Source organism: Carlito syrichta, unplaced genomic scaffold (genome assembly GCF_000164805.1).
Source record: "Carlito syrichta isolate Samal-C Ts95f unplaced genomic scaffold, Tarsius_syrichta-2.0.1 Scaffold301768, whole genome shotgun sequence".
Taxonomy (NCBI): Eukaryota; Metazoa; Chordata; class Mammalia; order Primates; family Tarsiidae; genus Carlito; species Carlito syrichta.
Window position 1 is genome coordinate 391,282 of NW_007245864.1, and position 22,281 is coordinate 413,562.

At 49.6% G+C, this 22,281-nt stretch overlaps 1 protein-coding gene across 1 annotated transcript in view; it reads left to right on the forward strand.

Annotated features, from left to right (window-relative positions):
• SLC26A11 (solute carrier family 26 member 11) overlaps positions 1 to 20,833 on the forward strand; it is a 27,349-nt gene extending 6,516 nt beyond the window's left edge. Inside the window, exons 6-16 of the mRNA XM_008055194.2 lie at positions 5,969 to 6,144; positions 6,586 to 6,658; positions 10,531 to 10,581; positions 12,606 to 12,666; positions 14,385 to 14,440; positions 14,772 to 14,912; positions 16,052 to 16,179; positions 16,453 to 16,552; positions 17,021 to 17,154; positions 18,972 to 19,044; positions 19,980 to 20,833. Coding sequence (XP_008053385.1) covers positions 5,969 to 6,144; positions 6,586 to 6,658; positions 10,531 to 10,581; positions 12,606 to 12,666; positions 14,385 to 14,440; positions 14,772 to 14,912; positions 16,052 to 16,179; positions 16,453 to 16,552; positions 17,021 to 17,154; positions 18,972 to 19,044; positions 19,980 to 20,071 — 1,085 coding nt within the window. The 3' untranslated portion in view covers positions 20,072 to 20,833. The remainder of the gene's footprint in view (positions 1 to 5,968; positions 6,145 to 6,585; positions 6,659 to 10,530; positions 10,582 to 12,605; positions 12,667 to 14,384; positions 14,441 to 14,771; positions 14,913 to 16,051; positions 16,180 to 16,452; positions 16,553 to 17,020; positions 17,155 to 18,971; positions 19,045 to 19,979) is intronic.
• The last annotated feature ends 1,448 nt before the right edge of the window (positions 20,834 to 22,281 follow it).

Genomic DNA, 22,281 nt, shown 5'->3' on the forward strand with positions numbered 1-22,281 from the left:
TGAGACTCCAACTCAAAAAAAAAAAAAAACTCCCCAAATGATTCTAATATGCAGCCAGAGCTGAGAACACTGGTCTGCAGCAGTGGTTCTCAACTGGATGCGATTTTGCCCCCCTGGGGACATTTGGCAAAGTTGGGAGGCATTTTTGGTGATACTACTGTGGGAGGCAGTTACTGGAAGCTAGTAGGTAGGGGCTAAGGGTGCTGTTAAATACCTGACAGTGCACAGCCTCCCACAACAAAGAATTATCTGGTCCCAAACATCAGCAGTTGAGAAACCTGGTCTACTGTCTGCAGGGGAGAGAAATCCAATTCTACTGAGACCAACAGGTTCTGTTTTAATTTCTGGAGCAAAACTTCAGTTTTAGGTATGGAGGCTGCTGGCTGAGCCACAGGTAGCCAGAGGTCCCTTAAGAAGGACCACGGGAGGCTGGGCGTGGTGACTCACACCTATAATCCCAGCACTTTGAGAGACTGAGGTGAGAGGATTGCCTGAGCCCTCGGGTGTGAGCCTAGCCTGGGCAACTTGGTGAGACCCCATCTCTACAATAAATAAAAAATTAGCTGGGTGTGGTAGCACATACCTATAGCTCTGGCTACTTAGAAGGCTGAGGTGGAAGGATCGCCTGAGCCCAATAGGTCGACGCTGGGGTAGCTGTGTTTCTCAGAGACTTTCTATTCTTTTATGAAATGACTGATCAGTTGCAGTCACAGGAGGAGATAGAGGAGAGGCCCAGAATACAAAGGTTATTGTACACACAAGTCCTAGAGACAAGAGGCATGGCATGCCACACTCGGGTAGCCTAGAGGTGGAAGAAGATAGGAGTGAGGGGAAGGTTTAGGTTAGAGCCTTTACTGGGTCTTCTACTATCATAAGGGCAAGGCAGGGCAGGGTGAGTTGTTTAGGACTGGCCAGTTTGGATGAATTGGGCAGACTTTGGGCTATAAGGGTGGCCTCCAGTTGCCTAGTATCCAGCCCTGGGGTGTATAGCCAGGTAGAGGAAGGATGGCTCTGGATTGGTTGGTTTGCACATCAGAGACATGCTCCTGGCTGGGCCCTTTGCTCTAAGAATTGCCATACTAGCCGGGCTCGGTGGCTCAGCCTGTAATCTCGCGCCTTTGGGAGGCTGAGGTGAGCCAATTGCCTGAGCCCGCAGGTTCGAGACCCGCCTGGGCAACTTGGTGAGCCCTCATCTCTACAATAAATCAAAATGACCCGGGTGGGGTAGCGTGTGCCTGTAGGTTCCAGCTACTTGGAAGACTGAGGCAAAAGGATGGCCGGAGCCCAGCAGGTTGAGGCTGCGGTGGCCGAGAGTGGCCACTGCACTCCAGTCTGGATGACAGAGTGAGACTCCAACTCAAAAAAAAAAAAAAAAAAAAATTGCCTTACTTGGGAGAGGTAGTCTCCTTGTAGCCAGAAAGGTTTTTTTTAAAGATGGCAAAACATTGTAATATACAGGATGTCAGAGAATCTATACTAAAGAGAACTTATTTAATTGTAAGATATGCAAGAGACTTTTCCAGCCCCCCAATTTTATTAGACATCAAAAACATCTTTGATGAAGCCACACAAATGTGAGGTATGTGCTTAGGCTTTTACCCAAGCACTGAAAACTTTGGAATATTACAGGGTTCACATGGGAGAGAAACTACACAAATATAATGACTATGAGCATTTTAGTGTAACATTCATGATTTTGTCATGAGAGGTTTACTCAATAAAAAACAAGCAGAGAGCCGGGCTCGGTGGCTCAGCCTGTAATCCCACGCATTTGGGAGGCCAAGGTGAGTGGATTGCCTGAGCCCGCGGGTTCGAGACCCGCCTGGGCAACTTGGCGAGACCTCATCTCTACAATAAATCAAAAATGAGCCGGGCGTGGCAGTGCGTGCCTGTAGTTCCAGGCTGAGGCGGAAGGATGGCCGGAGCCCAGCAGGTCGAGGTTGCGGTGGCCGGGAGCGGCCACTGCACTCCAGTCTGGGCAGCAGAGTGAGACTCCAACTCAAAAAAAAAAAGCTTTTGAACTGAGCACAGTGGCTCATACCTTTAGTCCTAGCACTTTGGGACACTGAGGCTAGAGAATTGCTTGAGCCCAGAAGTTCAAGACCAGCCTATACAACATAGCGAGGCTCATACCTGTTACTGCACGTAGCCTATTATCTCCACTTTAAACTCGCAGCTCCTTTTAAAGAAATATAAGTAAGAAAAACAAACTCTTTTATATGTACCCACATAAGCACTATTTCTTGCCTCTTCATCCCTTTGTCATGAGAGGTTTACTCAATAAAAAACAAGCAGGCGTAGTGGAAAAAAAAATATCCAGATTTCCACCTGGTATCATTTTCCTTCTGCCTGAAGGACATTATTGTTTTTTTTTGTTTTGTTTTTTTTTTTCTTTTTTTCCCCGAATTGGAGTCTCACTCTGTGGGTCAGACTGCAATGCAATGGCCACTCCCAGCCACCGCAGCCTCAACCTGCTGGGCTCTGGCGATCCTTCCACCTCAGCCTTCCAAGTAGCCAGAATTACAGGCAAGCACTACCACGCCTGGCTGATTTTTAAATTTATTTTAGAGATGAGGTCTTGCCAAGTTTCTCAGGCAAGTCTCAAACCTACGGGCTCAGACAATCCACTCACTCGGCATCCCAAAGCGTGGGATTATAGGCTGAGCCACTGAGCCCGGCGACATTATTGTTTCTTATGGTGCAGGCCTCTTGATGATTAATTCTTTCGGCTTTTCTATGTCTGAGAGTCTTATTTTGCCTTCATTTTTCAAAGATAGTTTTGCAGGTTATAGAATTCTAGATTGCTTTTTTTTTTTTTTTTTGAGTTGGTGTCTCACTCTGTCGCCCAGACTAAAGTGCAGTGGCCACTCCCAGCCACCACAGCCTCAACCTGCTGGGCTCTGGTGATCCTTCTGCCACAGCCTTCCAAGTAGCTGGAACTGCAGGCGCGCGCTACCACACCCGGCTAATTTTTTGATTTATTGTAGAGATGAGGTCTCGCCAAGTTGCCCAGGTGGGTCTCGAACCCGTGGGCTCAGGCAATCCACTCACCTCAGCCTCCCAAGGCACGGGATTACAGGCTGAGCCACCAAGCCCGGCTTGGTTTTTTTCTTTTAGTGTTTTAAAGACACTATTCTATCTTCTGGTCTCCTTTCTTTCCACAAGAAGTGTGCTGTCATCTTTATTCCTCTGTATGTGATCTTTCTCTTCACTGCTTTTAAGATATTCTCTTTATCACTGGTTTTAGGCAGATTCATTATGACATGCCTTGGTGTCATGCTTTCTTTTCCCTCTGCATTTCTTGTGCTTGGGGTTCATTGAGCTTCTTCGATGTGTAGGGTTACAGTTTTCATCTAATTTGGAAAAATATGCAGCTCTTATTTCTTGAAATCTTTATACTTGAAATCTGCACAATACTATGCTATAGACTTCTTTGTGGACTCCAACACACTTATACTTGGCAACTTGATGTTGTCCTACAGCTCACTGATATTTTGCACAATAATCAGTCTTTCTTTTCCTTTGTGAGTTTCATTTTGGATAGTTTCTACTGATACATCCTCGTCTTTTACTTTTCCTATAATGTCTGATCTGTTATTAATCACATCAAGTGTTTATTTCACCTCAGACATTGTGTTCTTCATTTCTAGAAATTCAATTTGAGTATTTTTAAATGTATCTTTCACATTTTTATCTAAAAGATTTGGTCTTCCTTCTAGCTTTTTTTTTTGAGTTGGAGTCTCACTCTGTCGCCCAGACTGGAGTGCAGTGGCCGCTGCCAGCCACCGCAGCCTCGACCTGCTGGGCTCCGGCGATCCTTCTACCTCAGCCTTCCAAGTAGCTGGAACTACAGGCACGCGCTACCATGCCCGGCTAATTTTTTGATTTATTGTAGAGATGAGGTCTCACCAAGTTGCCCAGACAAGTCTCGAACCCAAAGGCGCAGGATTACAGGCTGAGCCACCAAGCCTGGCTCTAGCTTTTTTTTTTTTTTTTTTTTTTTTTTGAGTTGGAGTCTCACTCTGTCGCCCAGACTGGAGTGCAGTGGCCGCTCCCGGCCACCGCAGCCTCGACCTGCTGGGCTCTGGCGATCCTTCCGCCTCAGCCTTCCAAGTAGCCGGAATTACAGGCATGCACTACCACGTCCGGCTGATTTTTTGATTTATTGTAGAGATGAGGTCTCGCTGCCCAGGCGAGTCTCGAACCTGCGGGCTCAGGCAATCCACTCACTTCAGCCTCCGAAAGGCGCGGGATTACAGGATGAGCCACCGAGCCCGGCTTTTTTGAACATATGGAATTTCGTCAAATTACTCTTTTAATGTTCTGTTTGTTAATTCTGTTATCTTTAACTGTGTCACTTTTGGGTCAGTTTTTATTGCTTGGTTTTTCTCCTTGTATGGGTTATATTTTTCTGGTTCTTTGTATGTCTAATAATATTTGTTTGGATGGATGCCATACTTTATGAATTTGACATTGTTGGGGGCTAGATATTTTTGTATTCTATAAATCTTCCTGAGCTTTGTTCTGGGATACAATTAAGTTATGTAGGACAGTTTGATCCATTCAGGTCTTGCTTTTAAGCTTTGTGGGCTGGACCAGAGCATTATTCATTCTAATCTGGCCCATCACTTGATTCTGTAAATAAAGTTTTATTGGAACAGCTACTTCCATTCATTTACATTGTCTATAGTTGCTTTTGTCCAATAACAGCGAGAGTTGAGTAGTTTCACCAAAGAGTGAATGGCCCACAAAGCAAAAATTATTTTGTATTTAACCCTGTATAGAAAAGATTTACCAGCTGGGCTCAGTGGCTCAGCCTGTAATCCCGTGCCTTTGGGAGGCTGAGGTGAGTGGATTGCCTGAGCCTGCGGGTTTGAGACCCGCCTGGACAACTTGGTGAAACCTCATCTCTACAATAAATCAAAATGAGCCGGGCGCGGTAGCGCACGCCTGTAGTTCCAGCTACTTGGAAGGCTGAGGCGGAAGGATCGCCGGAGCCCAGCAGTACGAGGCTGCGGTGGCCGGGAGTGGCCACTGCACTCCAGTCTGGGCAACAGAGTGAGACTCCAACTAAAAAAAAACCAAAACAAAACAAGAAAAGATTTACCAACCCCAGGTCTAGGTCTAATCTTGCCCACTGCTGAGGTAAAACCCTACTGAGCTCCCAATGCCCTGTGAATTTGGAGTTTTTTTTCACTCTGGTGTGAGTCCCTGGGATCGTTTCCTTTATTTGTCTTGGGTATCTCTTTCCCAGTTTGGGTTTTTGGTAGTTTGGGGTAGTTTCCTCACAGCTTTGCCTTGATCTTTCTCTGTTGCCCACCTGAGGGAACCATCTGCAGATGTCTGCAGGTCTGTCTCAGTGCCACCCTCTCCTTCCGTAAATGTTCCTGTCCACTCCAGCTGCTGGCCTTCTGGGACTTCCGGTGTTGCTTCCTCAACTCAGAGAGACCCCTGTTTTCTGCTAGGGGTTCCCCATGTACACCAGACCCTGGAAACCCTTCAGGCAGCTGGCAGGGTGTTAGAGACTCACCTGTTTGTTTTCTATATCTGTCATGCCTGTTGTCTGACATCTTGAGCAACTATTATTTCCTCTAGCTTGTCCAGTTCTTGGATGTTTCAGGTTGGGGGTAAATCCAGTTTTTTTCTCCATTGTGCTCTGAAGTGGGAGTGCCTGGGTGTTTGATTTCAGAGTATCTTTGCAGCTAGACACATTGTCCACATAGTTATCTGGGAGACGTCAGTATGTGGTGTGTGCACCAGTCTGCACCAGCAGCTCTGTTGTCCCATCTGCTCACACTGCCACATGGTCACTTATTCCATGCTGTGTTTTCCAGGGTACAGAGTGAGTGGTCGTGGCTGGGTGGATGTTTTCTGCCCCTGGGGTGTGTTGGTCACCCAGAGGCAGGTGCACATCCCTGTGCTGGTGGGGAGTAGGGTTCCATAATGTATCTCTCTCCTTTCTTTCAAGCTCGCAATGCCCTGGTGGTCTCCTTTGCAGCCCTGGTTGCATATTCCTTTGAGGTGACTGGATACCAGCCTTTCATTCTAACTGGGGAGACAGCCGCGGGGCTTCCTCCATTCCGGGCCCCTCCCTTCTCAGTGACCACTGACAACAGGACGATCTCCTTTCCAGAGATGATACAGGTGGGCAGAGATGGGAGCCAGGATGGCATAGCCGAGGCCACAGTGGGCCCTGGCTTGGTTCCAGATCCCAGATGCATCTGCTTAGTGACAGGAAGTCTGAGATCAGTTAGGATCGCAGAGTTATTCAGGAAGGCACATGTCAGTTTTGAAAGATTCCTAGATTGGCTTTATGAACAGCACATTTGTGTTTCCGCCTCGAGCCCAGGGGTGTTCTCCTGTTTTGGACATTGGCAGAGGATAAGTTTGCTATGTTCTTCCCAGTATCTTTTTCCTTTTGTGATAAGGAGCTGCTTCCTTGACTGTGTTAAGCTCATGGTCCTGCCATTGAGGGGTGCTTACTTCTGTTAGCTGTGGGGGTGAGGGGAGGTCCCCACCTTGGTGGATCACTGCCTAGTCAGACCCAGTAGGAAAGCTACTCACCGTCACTTTCTCCTCTCTCAGGACATGGGAGCCGGGCTGGCTGTGGTGCCTTTGATGGGCCTCCTGGAGAGCATCGCAGTGGCCAAAGCCTTTGGTAAGATGCCCTCACCGGTCTCCTCCCGAGACTCACCTGCCTGCCTTGACTTGTGTGCTTTTTCTCGCTTGTTTATATCCACACATTTCTCATTTTAGAAATTTGAATTTTTTTTTTTTTGAGCTAGAGTCTCACTCCTTCGCCCAGGCTGGAGTGCAGTGGTACACACATTCACGGCCACCCCAGCGTCAACCTGCTGGGCTTCTGCGATCCTTCCACCTCAGCTTTCGTAGTAGCTGGAACTACAGATGCGCACTACCATACCCGGCTAATTTTTATTTTACTGTAGAGACAAGGTCTCGCCAAGTTGCCCGGACAGGTCTCAAACCCACGGGCTCAGGCGATCCACTTGCCTCGGCCTCCCAAAGTGCTGGGATTATAGGCTAAGCCACCAAGGCCAGCCAAAATTTGAATTTTTATCCAAGTAATACATGCTCATGTTTTAAAATGTGTTTGTGTATGATAAAAGCGGATTTATAACAAAAAACCCCATTCAGAGTTGTGCCATGAAGTGTTTTACCAACCTGCTCTCTGTGGAACCAAAGGACCCTGGTTTGCAGCCTTTGCCAGCTACTGTGGTGTCAGTGCTTCCACTGTGGCTGATTTTAGGCTGAACATGACATTGCTGAGCTGAGTGGGGAGTTTGTACTTTGAGTTGTGATGAAATGTACATTAGCTGCTGTGTGTGATATCGCCACTGTATCAATGCCAGGGGCACAAGTAACCTCAAAGGTGACAGTAAAATGTTGTCAAATAAATTAGAAAGTGAGAGGGTTTTTTTTTGTTTGTTTGTTTGTTTTTTGCTTTCTTTGCTTTTTCTGAGTTGGAGTCTCACTCTGTCACCCAGGCTAGAGTGCGGTGGCACACTTGCTGCTACCGCAGCCTCAATCAGCTGGGCTCAGGCACTCCTTCCGCCTCAGCCTTCCAAGTCTCACCAAGTTGCTCAGGCTGCTCTCAAACCCCTGGGTTCAGGCATTCCTCTCACCTGTGCCTCCCAAAGTGCTGGGATTACAGGCGTGAGCCACTGTGCCCTGAAGGAATTGAGAGCTTTAGCTATTATCTTTCTTTTTAATGTAATTTGCTTAGTAATTGAAAGTTTTCATTTAATTGGTAATGGTGGCTGTGTTTAATAACAGGCTCACACAATTCCTAGACATTGAACATGTGCTTTCTCCAGCTGGCTAAGCACATTGGGCTGGCCCTCTTCTTATCCCCAGGGAGGCAGGGAAATGTTAAATTTCTGTATATCATTCAGCATCTCTTGATTCCCTGCTTGGTAAGCTGGGGCTGTGAAATCCTACACGTGCCTATTCCTTTCCCACCTTGGTTGGTTGTTTCTCAGCCTTGTTCTGTCCATGTGGATGGCACTTTTGTCCCAACCTATAGCCCTGAAATTAAGTTCTCTGCTTTTGGGTTTAGGCTGATTCTAAAGGTTAACACCCAATAACAGCGTATGTTATCATGACTCCATAAATCATGTTTACTGCCTGGCTCAGACTGTGCCACAATGTGTTTTCTTCTCCAAAATTCTAGCTCTCTGAGGCTTAGCCCCTTTGAAGGAAGCTCTTAACTAATGTCCATTCAAAAGGGGTTTCAGCCCCAAACTCCAGCAATTGCTCACAATCACACGTTTTCATTTGTTCCATATACCACTCATGGTATATTTTGGTTTCCTTATTATGTTTTTTTGTTGTTACCAAAAGAAACATAGGGTGTCTCTTCTGATTCCACATCTTATGGCTTTTACTCATCTTGTCCGTTCCTTAGAAGACATTTTATTTTCTTTTGAAGTCACCTGGGCTCCTGGTCTAATTTGTAAAGCCTTTTATTCTCTTTAATCAGGGATTGGTAAACAACAGACTGCTGCCTGTTTTGTATGGTCACTGACCTGAGAATGGCTTTTACTTTTTTTTTTTTTTATTTAAAAAATTTATCTGCCGGGCTCGGTGCTCAACCTGTAATCCCGCACCTTTGGGAGGCTAAGGTGAGTGGATTGCCTGAGCCCGTGGATTCGAGACCCGCCTGGGCAACTTGGAGAGACCTCATCTCTACAACAAATCAAAATGAACCGGGTGTGATAGCACGCGCCTGTCGTTCCAGCTACTTGGATGGCTGAGGCGGAAGGATCGTCGGAGCCCAGCAGGTCGAGGCTGCGGTGGGCGGGAGCGGCCACTGCACTCCAGTCTGGGTGACAGAGTGAGACTCCAACTCAAAAAAAAAAAATTTTTTTTCTGTTGCTCAGGTGGAGTGGAGTGGCACAGTCATAGTTGACTGCAGCCTGGAACTTGGAGGTTTGTGCAATCCTTCTAATTCAGTCTCCTGAATAGCTGATACTACAGGCATGCCCAACTGATTTTTAAATTTTTTGTAGATATGGGGGTCTTGCTGTATTGCCCAGGCTGGTCTCAAACTCCTGCACTCAAGTGATCCTCCCATCTCGGTCTCCCAAAGTGCTGGAGTTACAGGTGTGAGCCACTATGCCTGGCCTGATTCTTACCTTTTTAAAATGGTTAGAAAAAGTCAAAAGAATAATACTGTGTGACACATGAAAAGTATGTAGAATTCAAATCTCAGTGATCGCAAATAAAATTAAGTGAGCCACAGAGTGAGACTCCTACTTAAAAAAAAAAAAATTAGCTGGGCGAGGTGATATGCACCTGTAGTCCCAGCTCCTCAGGAGACTGAGGCAGGAGGATCGCTTGAGCCCAGGAGGTAGAGGCTGCAGGAGCTATGACCATGCCACTGCACTCCAGCATGAGTGGACTGAGTGAGACTATGACTCTTAAAAAAGAGCAAGCAAACAACAACAAAAAAGAATCTTTTGTTGAATTACATACAGAAAAGTGCAGAAATCCTTGTGGTGAGCCGTGATTGCACCACTCTGCTCCAGCCTGGGCTGCAGAGTGAGACCTCAACTCTAAAAATAAAATTAAATTAAAATTAAAACTTTTGGCCAACCAGGCTCGGTGGCTCAACCTGGAATCCCGCGCCTTGGAAGGCTGAGGTGAGTGGATTGCCTGAGCCCGCGGGTTCAAGACCCGCCTGGGCAACTTGGTGAGACCTCATCTCTACAATAAATAAAAAAATCATGGTAGCGCGTGCCTGTAATTCTGGCTACTCAGAAGGCTGAGGCAGAAGGATTGCCGGATCCCAGTGGGTTGAGGCTGCAGTGGCCAGGAGTGGCCACTGCACTCTAGTCTGGGCGACAGAGTGAGACTCCAACTCAAAAAGTAAATTAATTAAATTAAATTAAATTAAATTAAATTAAGTGAGGCTCGTTTGAGGATGACCTGGCGAGGCTCGTTTGGGGATGGCCTGTCTGTGGCTACTTTTGTGCTGTGATTGCAAGCCATGTACCTGCCACAGAGACTGTGGGGCCTGCAAAGCCTAAGATAGTACTATCTGGTCCTTTACAGAAAAGTTTGCCAACCTTTGTCTTAGATTCACGCTCCTGTAGTTGACCCTAAAATCTCTGCCTGCTCAACTCCTTGGACATGGCCCAACCTTGACTTCCTGGTTGCCTCAACTTGTAGTCAGAATAGTTTTTAGTTTAAAACGTTTTCCTCTTATTATAAAAGCAATAACTGTATATGTTTTTTGTAGAAAATGTGAAACGTGCAGAAATGAATATAAATGAGACAGATCACTCATAACCCCCTTTACTGCCCCAAGTAGCTACTGTTAGCATGTTGCTGGAGCTCTTCCCACTGTCTTTATGATATACACAAACATGTTTATACATGCATACGTGTATGTATTTTACAAAACTTAGTGCTGTATGTAAAAATTCATAACCTGTTTTTCATTTCATGAATGTTTTCTGAGTGATACTGAGTATCAGTGACAGTGTCTTTACTGTTTGTTCTCTTTAGCTTCTCAGAATAATTACCGCATCGACGCCAACCAGGAGCTGCTGGCCATTGGTGAGACTCCAGCCGCCGGCCTCCTGGGGCCTGGGCCCGCTTCTCTATGTCTCCTGAGTTGTACAGAGTGTTGTGGTGGACATGATGAACTGCCAGGGGCAGAGGTGGCCCCTGCTGGATCCTTTTGAAATATTAGGAAGAACTCTGTCCCAGCTTTCTAGATGGTTCAATTTAATCCCTGGGAATAGAGAGCTGACATCTGTTGTCCATTCTGACCACCACGAATTGAGCACCTGCTGTTGTCCATTCTGACCACTACTAATTGAGCACCTGCTGTGTACTAAACCTTGAGGTCTGTAGGCTTGATCTATACCAGTGAACATCTAGAATGTCCCACCTCAGCGAGGGAGCTTCCAGGGCCAGGGGTCAGAGAGCTGAAGTGTGGCCAGGTAGGATCTCAGGGGAGTCCACTGATTTTGTGTCTTTGCCTCACCCTGTGGCTCTCCAGGTAGGAGCAGGTGGATTAGTGAAGCCTCAGGAGGGCCCCAGGTTCCCAAGTTGCCGGAGTGTGGATGCTTGGTTTCATCGTTTCGTTTTCTTGTGTCTCCAAGAACTGACTTCTCTAATGGTGTATTTTGAGACCACAGTGTGAATTTTTAGTTCAGTTATCGTTGCTATTTTCAGTGTATGGTGGGTCCCAGACTTTCCTGCATTTCCTTTTTGCCCCTCGTGAGATGGGCATGGGTCTAACCTGGGCAGCATCGTGGGTTCTTTCCCATGGAGGTGTCCACCATTACACCCGGACAACGTCATGTGAGGGTCTTGGATTCACTCCACCTGGCTTCTTGACAGCAAAGTGTGTGGGAGCCCGGATGGGTCACAAAGGGACATTGCTGGTACTCCTCTGAGCCTTGGAGAATGGGGCGTTGTTCAGTTGATGGGTGGGGCTTGGGCTTCCTAGGAATTACTCACCCTAAGGCAGGGAAAATCCAGACTCCCCCAAGCACCCACCAGTGAATCTTCCGGACGTGAATTCTCAGAGTGCTTCATTCCCATTACTACAAAAATATGACAAAAGTATCTTGGTGGTCTGGTGAGTTCCAGGGGCACAACCTAGACAGAGTGGCTGTTGAAGAGTGGTCATGAAGCTCAAGTTATTCTAGGTGGGTGCTGGTTTCCTTGATCTGAGGTAGGCCAGGCAGTTTCCAGCAGCCGCATGGCAAGAGGCCATTATGAGCCCATGCAATGCCATGTGGGAAGGGACCGTCCTAGTCGGTGGCTGCACAGAGTTAAGTCCCTGATCTGATTAAAGAGTAAGGGCGGTCACTTGCAGCCTGTGGTCACCACATGACCTCTTCCCAGCCCCCTCTCCTCCGCAAGTCTGTTTTTCCTCGCCTGGGCTCCCGCTCTCAAGGACATGAGCTGAGCCATGTGATCTGAGAGGGCCTAGTACTGAGTAAGCCTCAGCCCTCAGTCCTGAACCTGTGACCTCCATTGTGTTTTAGAGCACAGAGGAGGCTCTGGTCTTTGTGATGGTCCCTTGAGGAGACAGATGCTGGCAGGGGCTTGTGATCCATGTGGGCAGCCATCTTGGTTCTCGGGCCTAGCCAGGCTGTGAATGTGGACTCCATCCCGTACAGCCAGGTAGTGTTATCCGGGGAGAAGCTTCCCAGCCGTGGCCTCTGGCCTCACTTGGGCCATCATCTCATGAGAAGGAGTGGGGGTTTGAAGGAACTGAGTGGAGAACCATGGATGATGGCTGACCTTCCCAGCACATTGGGTTTGTCTTCCGGGTGCCTCCGTGTCCACCATCACACTCTTCCGTGTTATACGTGAGAAAAGGCATGTCTTAGTCACACAGGAGAGGCTGGGGTGAGAGTGTTTTAAAGCTGGAGTCTACCTTGGGAAGCTCAGGAAAAACACAGCCTGTTTTCTTCCTTTCCTAAAAGAGCGCCAGGTGCAGGACCTCGGAGTGATTCTCCAACCTGCCTTCCTGCTTCCATTCTGGGTTTTTGTCTTTCCCTCGCTTTTCCCTCAATTCTGTGTTCCTTCTCTTCCCAGATAAACCTTTGTTTTCTCGCCAGGCCTCACCAACGTGCTGGGGTCCCTCGTCTCTGCCTACCCAGTCACAGGCAGCTTTGGACGGTGAGTGACCACATCCTTCCATCTCTGTGCCTTGGGGAAGGGGCTGCCCAGGAACCCACTTCCACCCCCCCCAGGCCCCCTGCCCATGTTCCACACTTTTTTGTCCTTGTCCCGGTAAGGAGTCTGTCTGTCTTCCTGATGACTGGTGGGGGTGAGGGTTTATGCCACTGTTCTCCAAGGTGTCCTCTGGTTTCTTCACACCAATAGACGGCACTGCAATTTAATACTAGAAAGTTCTGCCAGGTGTCATAGCACACTCTTGTTGTTCTGTTTACCCAGGAGGCCAAGGTGGAAGGATCATTTGAGGTGGAGTTCAAGACCAGCCTGGGCAATATAGTCAGACTTCTTCTCTACAAAAATAAAATTAGCCAGGTGTGATGCTGCATGCCTGTTGTCGTAGCTATGTGGGAAGCCTAGGTGGGAGATAATTTGAGCACAGAAATTTGAGGCTGCAGTGAGCTAGGATTGCACCTGTGATTTTTTTTTTTTTTTTTTTTTTTGTGGGAAGGGTGGGGTTGAGGTCTCACTCTGTCACCCAGGCTAGAGTTATCATGGTTCACCGCAGCCTCAACCTCTTAAGCCTAGGCGATTCCACCTCAGCCTCTCAAGTGACTGGGACTATAGTTGCATGCCACTATGCCCAGTTAATGGGTTTTTTGTTTTGTTTTGGTTTTTTTGTTTTTGTAGAAACAAGGTCTCACTATGTTGCTCAGGCTAGCCTCGAACTCCTGGCCCCAAGTAATCCTCCTGCTTCAGCCTCCCAAAATGCTGGGATTACAGGCATGAGCTACTGATCCCGGCCAGGGATCACACCTGTGAATAGCCACTGCACTCTAGCCTGGGCAACACAGTGAGATCCTACCTGTAAAAAAAACACAAAAGAAGAAAACACTAGAATGTTTGCAGTACATTGAAGCACTCTCAACTTTTGGTGCCAGAATTAATTCCTAAAAGGACACAGGGACAGGAAGGATCATGGCTCTGCCCTGGGAAAGTTGGGCATGAGGTCCAGCCCAGACCTCTAGACCCTCAGTCAGGAAGGCAGCATTGGGGTGACCTGTGCCTTAAAGGAGAGGGGGCACCATCCAGCAGGGCCGGGTCCCTGTGCTACTGGTCCCAAGTTTGCTGGGTATGGGACCCCTCCCTGGATGGGGGAAGACAAATCAGGCAGGACTCTTGAAAGGCTTGTGCTTCCTGACTTGTATTCTTGTTTGTTTGTTTGTTTGTTTTGAGTTGGAGTCTCACTCTGTCGGCCAGACTGGAGGGCAGTGGCCGCTCCCGGCCACCGCAGCCTCGACCTGCTGGGCTCCGGCAATCCTTCCGCCTCAGCCTTCCAAGTAGCTGGAATTACAGGCATGCGCTGCCACGCCCGGCTGATTTTTTGATTTATTGTAGAGATGAGGTCTCGCTGTCCAGGCGGGTCTCGAACCCGCGGGCTCAGGCAATCCACTCACCTCGGCCTCCCAAAGGAGCGGGATGACAGGCTGAGCCACCGAGCCCGGCCTGACTTGTATTCTTACAATCAGGGTGGATTGAGCAAAGCTCTCCATGGCTGCACCCTAAATTGCTTTGCCTGGTCCCCAACTGCCCTCAGCCTTGTGCTTCCCAGGCCTCCTCGGAGCTGACATCCCCTTGGAAGATCAGCCATGGTGGTGTAGACTGAGACTTCCCCTCTCCCAGTCCTGCCTGTGATGAGTGGTCTCTGTGTTGCCTTCCAGGACAGCTGTGAATGCCCAGTCAGGGGTGTGCACCCCAGCAGCGGGGCTGGTGACAGGTGAGTCCCCGACTGCCTTCCCCTTGTGCCCCTGGAGTGAAAGGGGGAGAAAAGAGGGAGGAGACCCAGTTAGAGATGTCCCTATTTAGCAGGGCACCAAGTGCCCTTTGGCTTATGGGCCGCATGCCCCAGGGCTGAGGGGCCTCAAAAACGCGGGAGGACCACAGGGGATGGTGCAGGCGCTGACGGCCTTGGCGTTCGTTCCTCCCTCAACTCTGTGTCCCAGGTGGGGCTTCTCTGAGGGGGAGGCTACCTCACTTGCTGGGCAGGACCCTGTGTTCCCCATCATCAAGGTCACCTGCGCCCCCCTCTGTCTCCCCCCACCCCACAGGAGTGCTGGTGCTGCTGTCGCTGGACTACCTGACCTCTCTCTTCTACTTCATCCCCAAGTCAGCCCTGGCCGCAGTCATCATCATGGCCGTGGCTCCGCTGTTTGACACCAAGATCTTCGGGACGCTGTGGCGCATTAAGAGTACGTATGTCCCTGTCCCTGAAGTGGAGAGCACTGTAACGAGGTATCTGTGAGCACACAGGTCATCCTCTGTGCCTCCCATCTTCCCACAGCCACTGCTGAGGGGGCTGGAGCTGGGAAGATAAGGTGGTCCTGGGACAGAGGTGTGGGAGGCCAGGAGATGGCCACAGGGAGGCCTAGTGGCTTGGCAGGTCGGGGAAGAGCTGGAGTTCTTCATCCTGACACTCAGGGTCCAGCGTGGGAACTGCCTCCTTCCCCCATCCCTCCCCCTGCACCTGCCTCCAGACACTGCTCTGCCTGGCCCAGCTGGAAAAGGGACAAGGGACTTCCCAGGTGGCCAGCAGAGTCTAGGTTAAAACCTTCCTTTCTTCGCTGGCCACACTGCCTCAATAGTAATTTTGTTCAATATAAAAAATTTTTGTTTTCTTTGTTTATTGAAGAAACATTGTGAAAGTATTTATGCAGCGTATTTGGCATTTTTTGGTCCGTCCCAGCAAGTTGCCAAATGAAAGCATCAATTATCTTGTCACACGCCTATTGCATGCCAGGGCCTTCATAGTTTATTGCATTGCATCCTGTAGCAGCCCTGAAACCTATTACCGGGCCTGCATGGACTCTCATCAATGCCACCAGTGGAAACCGAGGCTCGGGGAGAATGGGACGGCCTGAGTGTCATGTGTCGGGTGGAATCCACCTGGGGCTGACCCCCAAGCCCACACACTTTGTCCCCAGGACACCCCCTCCTTGGCCAGGAGTCACAAGTGGTCCCAAGGGCTCACATGATCCCTGCTCCACTTCTCAGGCCAGCTCTGTCCCCTGACAAGGCCCCTGCTGCTGTCCTCAGCCCAGAGGCTGGACACCTGGCACCTGGCCAGCCAAGTTTTAACTGCGGTTCGGCACAGACAGGGAGGGGATTTTCTTCCTCTGACTTGGAGCCACAGCTCCATCTCCGCAGCGTGGCCTTCTCAGCAGCCGCCATCCCCAAGTCCCTTGAACAAGTCCCCTCAGGAGCCACTTTGGGTTCATGAGCACCCTTCTTCAATATGTGAGAGACCAGGGAACTGTCCCACAGCTGAGCGGGGACCGAGTCGGGGACTTGGGTAGCTACAGGAGGCCCTCAGCAGTACCCCTTCTCCTAGGGCTGGACCTGCTGCCCTTAAGCGTGACCTTCCTGCTGTGCTTCTGGGAGGTGCAGTACGGCATCCTGGCTGGGGCCCTGGTGTCCATGTTCATGCTTCTGCACTCCGTGGCCAGACCCAAGACCCAGGTACCAGTCCGTGCCTCCCAGGGGGAAGTGCCGTGGGTGGGACTCCTTGGTACAACGCTTACATTTTGAGCTCATGGAATGATGGAGGTCATAGGCACTGCTGAAGGTGACTGCTCACTGGTAAGTGGGCATACCCTCTCCTCTCCTGCATGTGGGCTATGAGCTCCCACCAGCTCCTGTGCATATGCTTGGGTTGGGGCCTCCTGCCAGGGATGAGCCAAACCCAGCCGTGCCCCATGGGACCAGCCTTCAGGACTCCCTCACTTCCCTCAGGTATCCGAGGGGCCGGTTCTTGTCCTGCAGCCAGCCAGCGGTCTGTACTTCCCTGCAGTGGAAGCCCTGCGGGAGGTCATCCTGAGTCAGGCCCTGGAAGGTACGTGGGCTGATAAGAGGGCCACCCTGAGCGTCCCACTACCCTCTGCACTCTAGTCGTGGCTCTTCCAGACCCTGAGGCCCTGTCTTCCACACTTACTTGCTCTCGGGTCCATGAAGTTTCAGGTTTCCCCGAGTAGACAAGACAGTCCCCTGTGAGGTCTCAACCCGGCGTTGCAGCAAGGGTAACGGTTCCCCAAATGTTGGTCTCTATTGCTTCTAGGGTTCTGTTCCTTCTTCTGGGGAGTTGGCATTTAAGGAGCCAAGGGGCCTGCAGGTCCAGGTCCTAAACAGCTGTTTCTCAAGTCCTGCCACCCTGACTCTTCTCTCCCCGCTAGGAGACTTAACCCCCACAGGACAGAGCACTCTCTGACCTCACCCTGCCCCTGGCAAGAGCTGCCTCCGTCCTCTGCAGAGTGACTTTGGGCTGCTCCGCCTGGGTTGACCCTTCTTGGGCCTGTCTCCCCAGTGTCCCCCCCACGCTGCTCGATCCTGGAGTGCTCCCATATCTGCAGCATCGACTACACCGTGGTGTTGGGGCTCAGTGAACTCCTCCAGGACTTCCACAAGCAGGGTGTCACCCTGGCCTTTGTGGGCCTGCAGGTAGGTGTACAGGGCAGCCTTGGTGGGTCAGCAGCCGCAGTAAGGCCTCCTTGCCTCTACTCCCCTCCATGGTGGATGCAACATCTCTAGACTATGACACAGACAGACAGCACCCCCCCTCCATTGGCTCTAGCTCTGATCTGGTCGGTTGCATCCCCATCTGACCATCTGCTGCCCTCCCTGTAAAACAGGGAGTGGCCGGGCTCGGTGGCTCAGCCTGTAATCCCAGCACTTTGGGAGGCCGAGGTGAGTGAATTGCCTGAGCCCGCGGGTTCAAGACCCACCTGGGCAACTTGACGAGACCTCATCTCTACAATAAATCAAAAAAAAAAATTAGCTGGATGTGGTAGCGCACGCCTGTAGTTCCAGCTACTTGGAAGGCTGAGGCGGAAGGATCGCTGGAGCCCAGCAGGTCGAGGCTGCGGTGGCCGGGAGCAGCCACTGCACTCCAGGCAGGGTGACAGAGTGAGACTCTGACTCAAAAAACAAACAAACAACAACAACAACAAACAGGGAGTGATGACTTCTGTCCTCCAAAGGGTCATATTTTCCTGGCAGTTGGTGCCTACCCCTGTCCACGGTCACACTGAGCTCTGTGCTGGGGACACACAATGAATGAGGGCCGGTTCCTGTTCCCAAGGGAGTCATATTTTAGGAAGCAAAACCAGACGTGTAATTACAGAATCGTGTGTAAAACGTATTGTCAGGGCTTCACAAGGCTGAAGAAGACAGGCTTCTGGAGACACTGGTCCTGTTTGGGATGGAAGCAAACATAACGGATGGGAGATTTGTCCGAATGAGCTTCTTTCATTCTCAGAAGCTCCAGGGCCTGTGATAGACAACAGTGAGATGCAGAGCCCTGTACTAGCCACGCCTCCCCGGAGTCTTCTGAGCAGTGCAGGATGTGTGGTTGGGGTTTGCAGGGAGGCCGGGGTCGCTGTTGCTATGATTAAATGTGTCCTGCCCGCCGAGTCTTAGGTGGTAGCACATGGGGCACTTAGATGTGTCCTCATGCTCACGGAGAAGATGTCTGTAAACGTGCTGTGACACAGGATACTGAGTGAGCATCACACCACGGGTGTCAGCAACACCTGGCACTTTCCAGGGTTTGATTCACTCCCAAGCCAGCCTTCAAGGCTAGTGTTATCCCCGTCCCCATGTCTAGATGAGGTCACCAAGGCCCAGAGAAGCTGAGTAACCTGCCCGAGGTCACACAGTGAAGATGGCAAGCTGGGCTTCAGACTCGGGCATCTGGTTCCAGGGCTTTACTCATAAGTGTTACGCACCGTGTCATGTTCACATCCACGCATCTTCGTGGATTTTGGAGATGATTCATTTATTAAATACTCCTCTGACAGCATTTCCTTGGGGCATGGTTTCTTCTTGACATTCACTCGTGTGGAGGTGAGGCTGCCTCTTCCAGGAGGCTCTGATACAGTGTGTTCATCCAGGCTGCCTAGCCCCCTGTGTATTACAAAGGAACCTCCCTGCCCTGAGTTAAATTCTCTGTCCCAAGCCAGGTGCAGTGGCTCACACCTATAATCCCAGCACTTCGGGAGGCTGAGGTGGGAGAGCCCAGGAGCTTGAGACTAACCTGGAAAACATAGCAAGACCCTATCTCTACAAAAAATGAAAAAAATTAGCTAAGCATGGTGGTACACGCCTATAGTCCCAGTTACTTGGGAGGCTGAGTTGGGAGAATTGCTTGAGCTCAAGAGATTGAGGCTGCAGTGAGCTATGATCATATTGCTGCACTGTAGCACAGGTGATGAGAGCGAGACTCAAAAACATAATAATAAAATCTGACTGTCCTTCAGGTCCCTGTTCTCCGTGTCCTGCTGTCTGCTGACCTGAAGGAGTTCCAGTACTTCGCTACTGTGAAAGAAGCAGGTGAGTGCAATCAGATATTCTTCAGCAAGCTGAGACAGGCCAGACAGCTGCAGGGATCAAGACAGAGCATGGCAGGGAACTCTGGGAAAGGAGCTGGGAAAGAAGTGGGGGTGGACACTGAGCCCTAAGAAGGCGAGATTACACGCAGTTCTAGTTGTGGCCTCACCAGCGACTCTGTCAGTGAGGCGATCGGCCAGATAGGCAGAAAATCTGCCTCAGGCCTAAGTGCTAATCCTCTTCATCTTCCACTGAGGCCACAGCTGAAGCAGGCTCAACGGTGGTGAGAGTGAGGGGTGGTGGATGAGGCCGTGGGCTCCCTGTCATGGAGGCCTCTTCCTTCTCTGGGGATGTGCTTTTTAGATGTGACTGTGTCTGAGGTAAAGTGTAAATACAGATGAGCAGAGAGCTTTCATGAGCAGTTGGAGTTCTGACAGATAGATGCACCCATGTACCCAACAGTCAGGACCTATCAAGATAGAACATTTTCATCACTCTAGAAAGTTCCCTCATGGCCTTTCCCTCAGGAGAAATCACCATTCTGGTTTCTGCCACCACAATTAGTGTTGCCTGTTCTAAAAGTTCATATACAGGGACTCCTAATGATTCTTTGTGCATCTGGCCACCTGGGCTCCACGTGACATCTGTCAGATTCGCCCCTGTTACTAGAAGCAGTTCAGACACGATCCATAGGAGATGGATAAAGCCCCGTGGCCTGGTCGTGGGATGAGTTACCCTTGAGCAGGAAGAAGGGGTCATTAGTCATGGAAAATCACGATGTGCTTGGTGAGACTCCCTGCAGAGTTAGGGATGGCCTGGGTGACCTACAACTCCTCCCTGTGCAAACAGAACCCTGAAATGCCACTTTTAATCCCTTTCTGTGAACTGACCCATCACTTTCGCTTCTTGCGTCCTTGAATAACTTGTATCTTTTACAGAGAAATACCTGAGACAGGAACCAGGGACTCAGCCTTACAACATCAGTGAAGACTCTGTTCCAGAACACAAGATTGCCCTGTTAAAGGCTTAATGGGGCCACCATGGGCATCTGAAGTGTGTCCCAGAAGGTTCTTGTCACTGTGATTTGATGCTGGATGCCACCGGATAGACACGCTGGCCCGGCAGGGCTGAGAAAAGCCTGAGTGGGTGACCCAGGAGAGGAGAAAGAAGTTGTACCTGGAGATCCACGTGCCAGCTCCGTTTGAAACAATTGAAAAATTACCTCCCTGCTGTTCCCTTTCGAGAAGAGTAGTTTGGAGAGAGATTTCCAGAATGACAGACTGCAAGAGAAAGCGGGGAGCAGGGGTTTCCAGATTGGACTGGGAGAGGAGTCCTCAAGCCCAGAGCACCTTCCTGGGTTAAGTTCCACCTTCGCTCTGGGAGCTGGCAGGGGAGGGGCGGGAGAGGACAGGCATCTTGGAGGCAAATCTGCTCTTGAAGAGAAAACCAACATGTGCCAAATGACATAAAGTCTCTATTTAAAAATGATTTTGTGTTTTTTAAGTGAAAAAAGTAATAGCTTTAATGATTTTATTAAAATCATAATTGCTTATTATAAAAAATACAGGACACTATCTCCCCCCAGTCCACTTTGGTGATCACTCCAGACCCCTCCTCTCGAACACGCGAGGTTGTCATACATGTGGTTGTCAACATATGTGCATATCTGTTTACGATTTTACATAAATGGGATCATTTCATTCATGGTGCTCTGTAAGCCACATTTTTCATGCAGTCCTTTGCTGTGAACTATTTATTGTGATAATAAATAGCATACGTGATTTTTAATGGATACATGGTGTTTTATCCTGTATATCTATACATCATAACTTACTTAGTGAGCCTTCTGTTCATTGTGTGCACGAGTTATGGAGTGAATCGTTTCTTCCTAAAATGCAGTTTGAAGTGCTAACCCTCCATGTAGCTGCATTTGGAAATCGAACCTTTAGGAGGTAGTTAAGGTTAAATAAGGTCATAAAGGTGGGTCCCCGAGCCGATATGTTTGTGTCTGGACTAGTCTGTTTTGCATTGCTATAAAGGAATACCTGAGACTCAGTAATTTATAAAGAAAAGAGGTTTATTTTGGCTTACAGAACTGCATGGTACCAGCATCTGCTCGGCTTCTGGTGAGGTCTTGGGAAACTTTTACTTATGGCAGAACGTGAAGGGGGAGAGGCATGTCACGTAGTGAGAGCGGGAGCAAGAGAGAAAGAGGTTCCAGGCTTATTTTGTTTATTTATTTTATTTATTTATTTTTGAGTTGGAGTCTCACTCCATGGCCCAGACTGGAGTGCCATGGCCACTCCCGGTCACCGCAGCCTCGACCCACTGAGCTCCGGCGATCCTTCCGCCTCAGGCTTCCTTCCGCCTCAGGCTTCCTTCCGCCTCAGCTGGAACTACCACGCCCGGCTCATTTTTGATTTATTGTGGAGATGAGGTCTCGCCAAGTTGCCCAGGCGGGTCTCAAACCCGCGGGCTCGGGCAATCCACTCACCTCAGCCTCCCAAGGCGCTTACAGGCGGAGCCACCAGCCCAGCTCAGTCTCTTTTAAACCATCAATTCCTAGATGAACTTTACAACTCACTCATTACCAGAAGAGCATCAAGCCATTCATGGGAACCCACCCCCATGACCAAACACTCCCACTAGGCCCCACCTCCCACATTGGGATCAAATTTCAGTATGAGATTTGGAGGGAACAGCATTCCAAACTAGTATCAGTGTCTTTATAAGAAGAGACACCAGAGAGCTCTCTCTGCGCATACACCAAGAAAAGGCCATGACAGGACGTAGCAAGGACAAGTCCATGTGCCGGGCAGGAAGAAAAGGCCTCACCAGAAACCGAAGGGCTGGCACCTTGATCTCAGACTTCCAGCCTCTGAACTGTAAGACAATAAATATCTATTGTTTTAAGCCCTGCAGCCTGGGGCAATTTGTTAAGGCAGCCTGAGCAGATGGCTTTTTTTTTACTTTGATCACCTCTTAGGGTAAATCCCTCAGGTGTGTAGCAGCCCCAGAGGTGTGCTCTCCTTGGACTTTCTTGAAGAAACAACTTGCTATCTGGAGGCTGAGCCACTGCAGTGCCCTGAGGCCACCAGTGTTCCCTCTGAGCCTGGTCAACAGAAGCAGTCCCAGCCAATATCTGAGCACAATGAAGGGACTGGGCCTCTCTAACAGGCAGTATTGCTGTGGAGTTCTTGAAGTCCTTCATCCACTTTCCAGATTCTGTGTCCAGTCTTC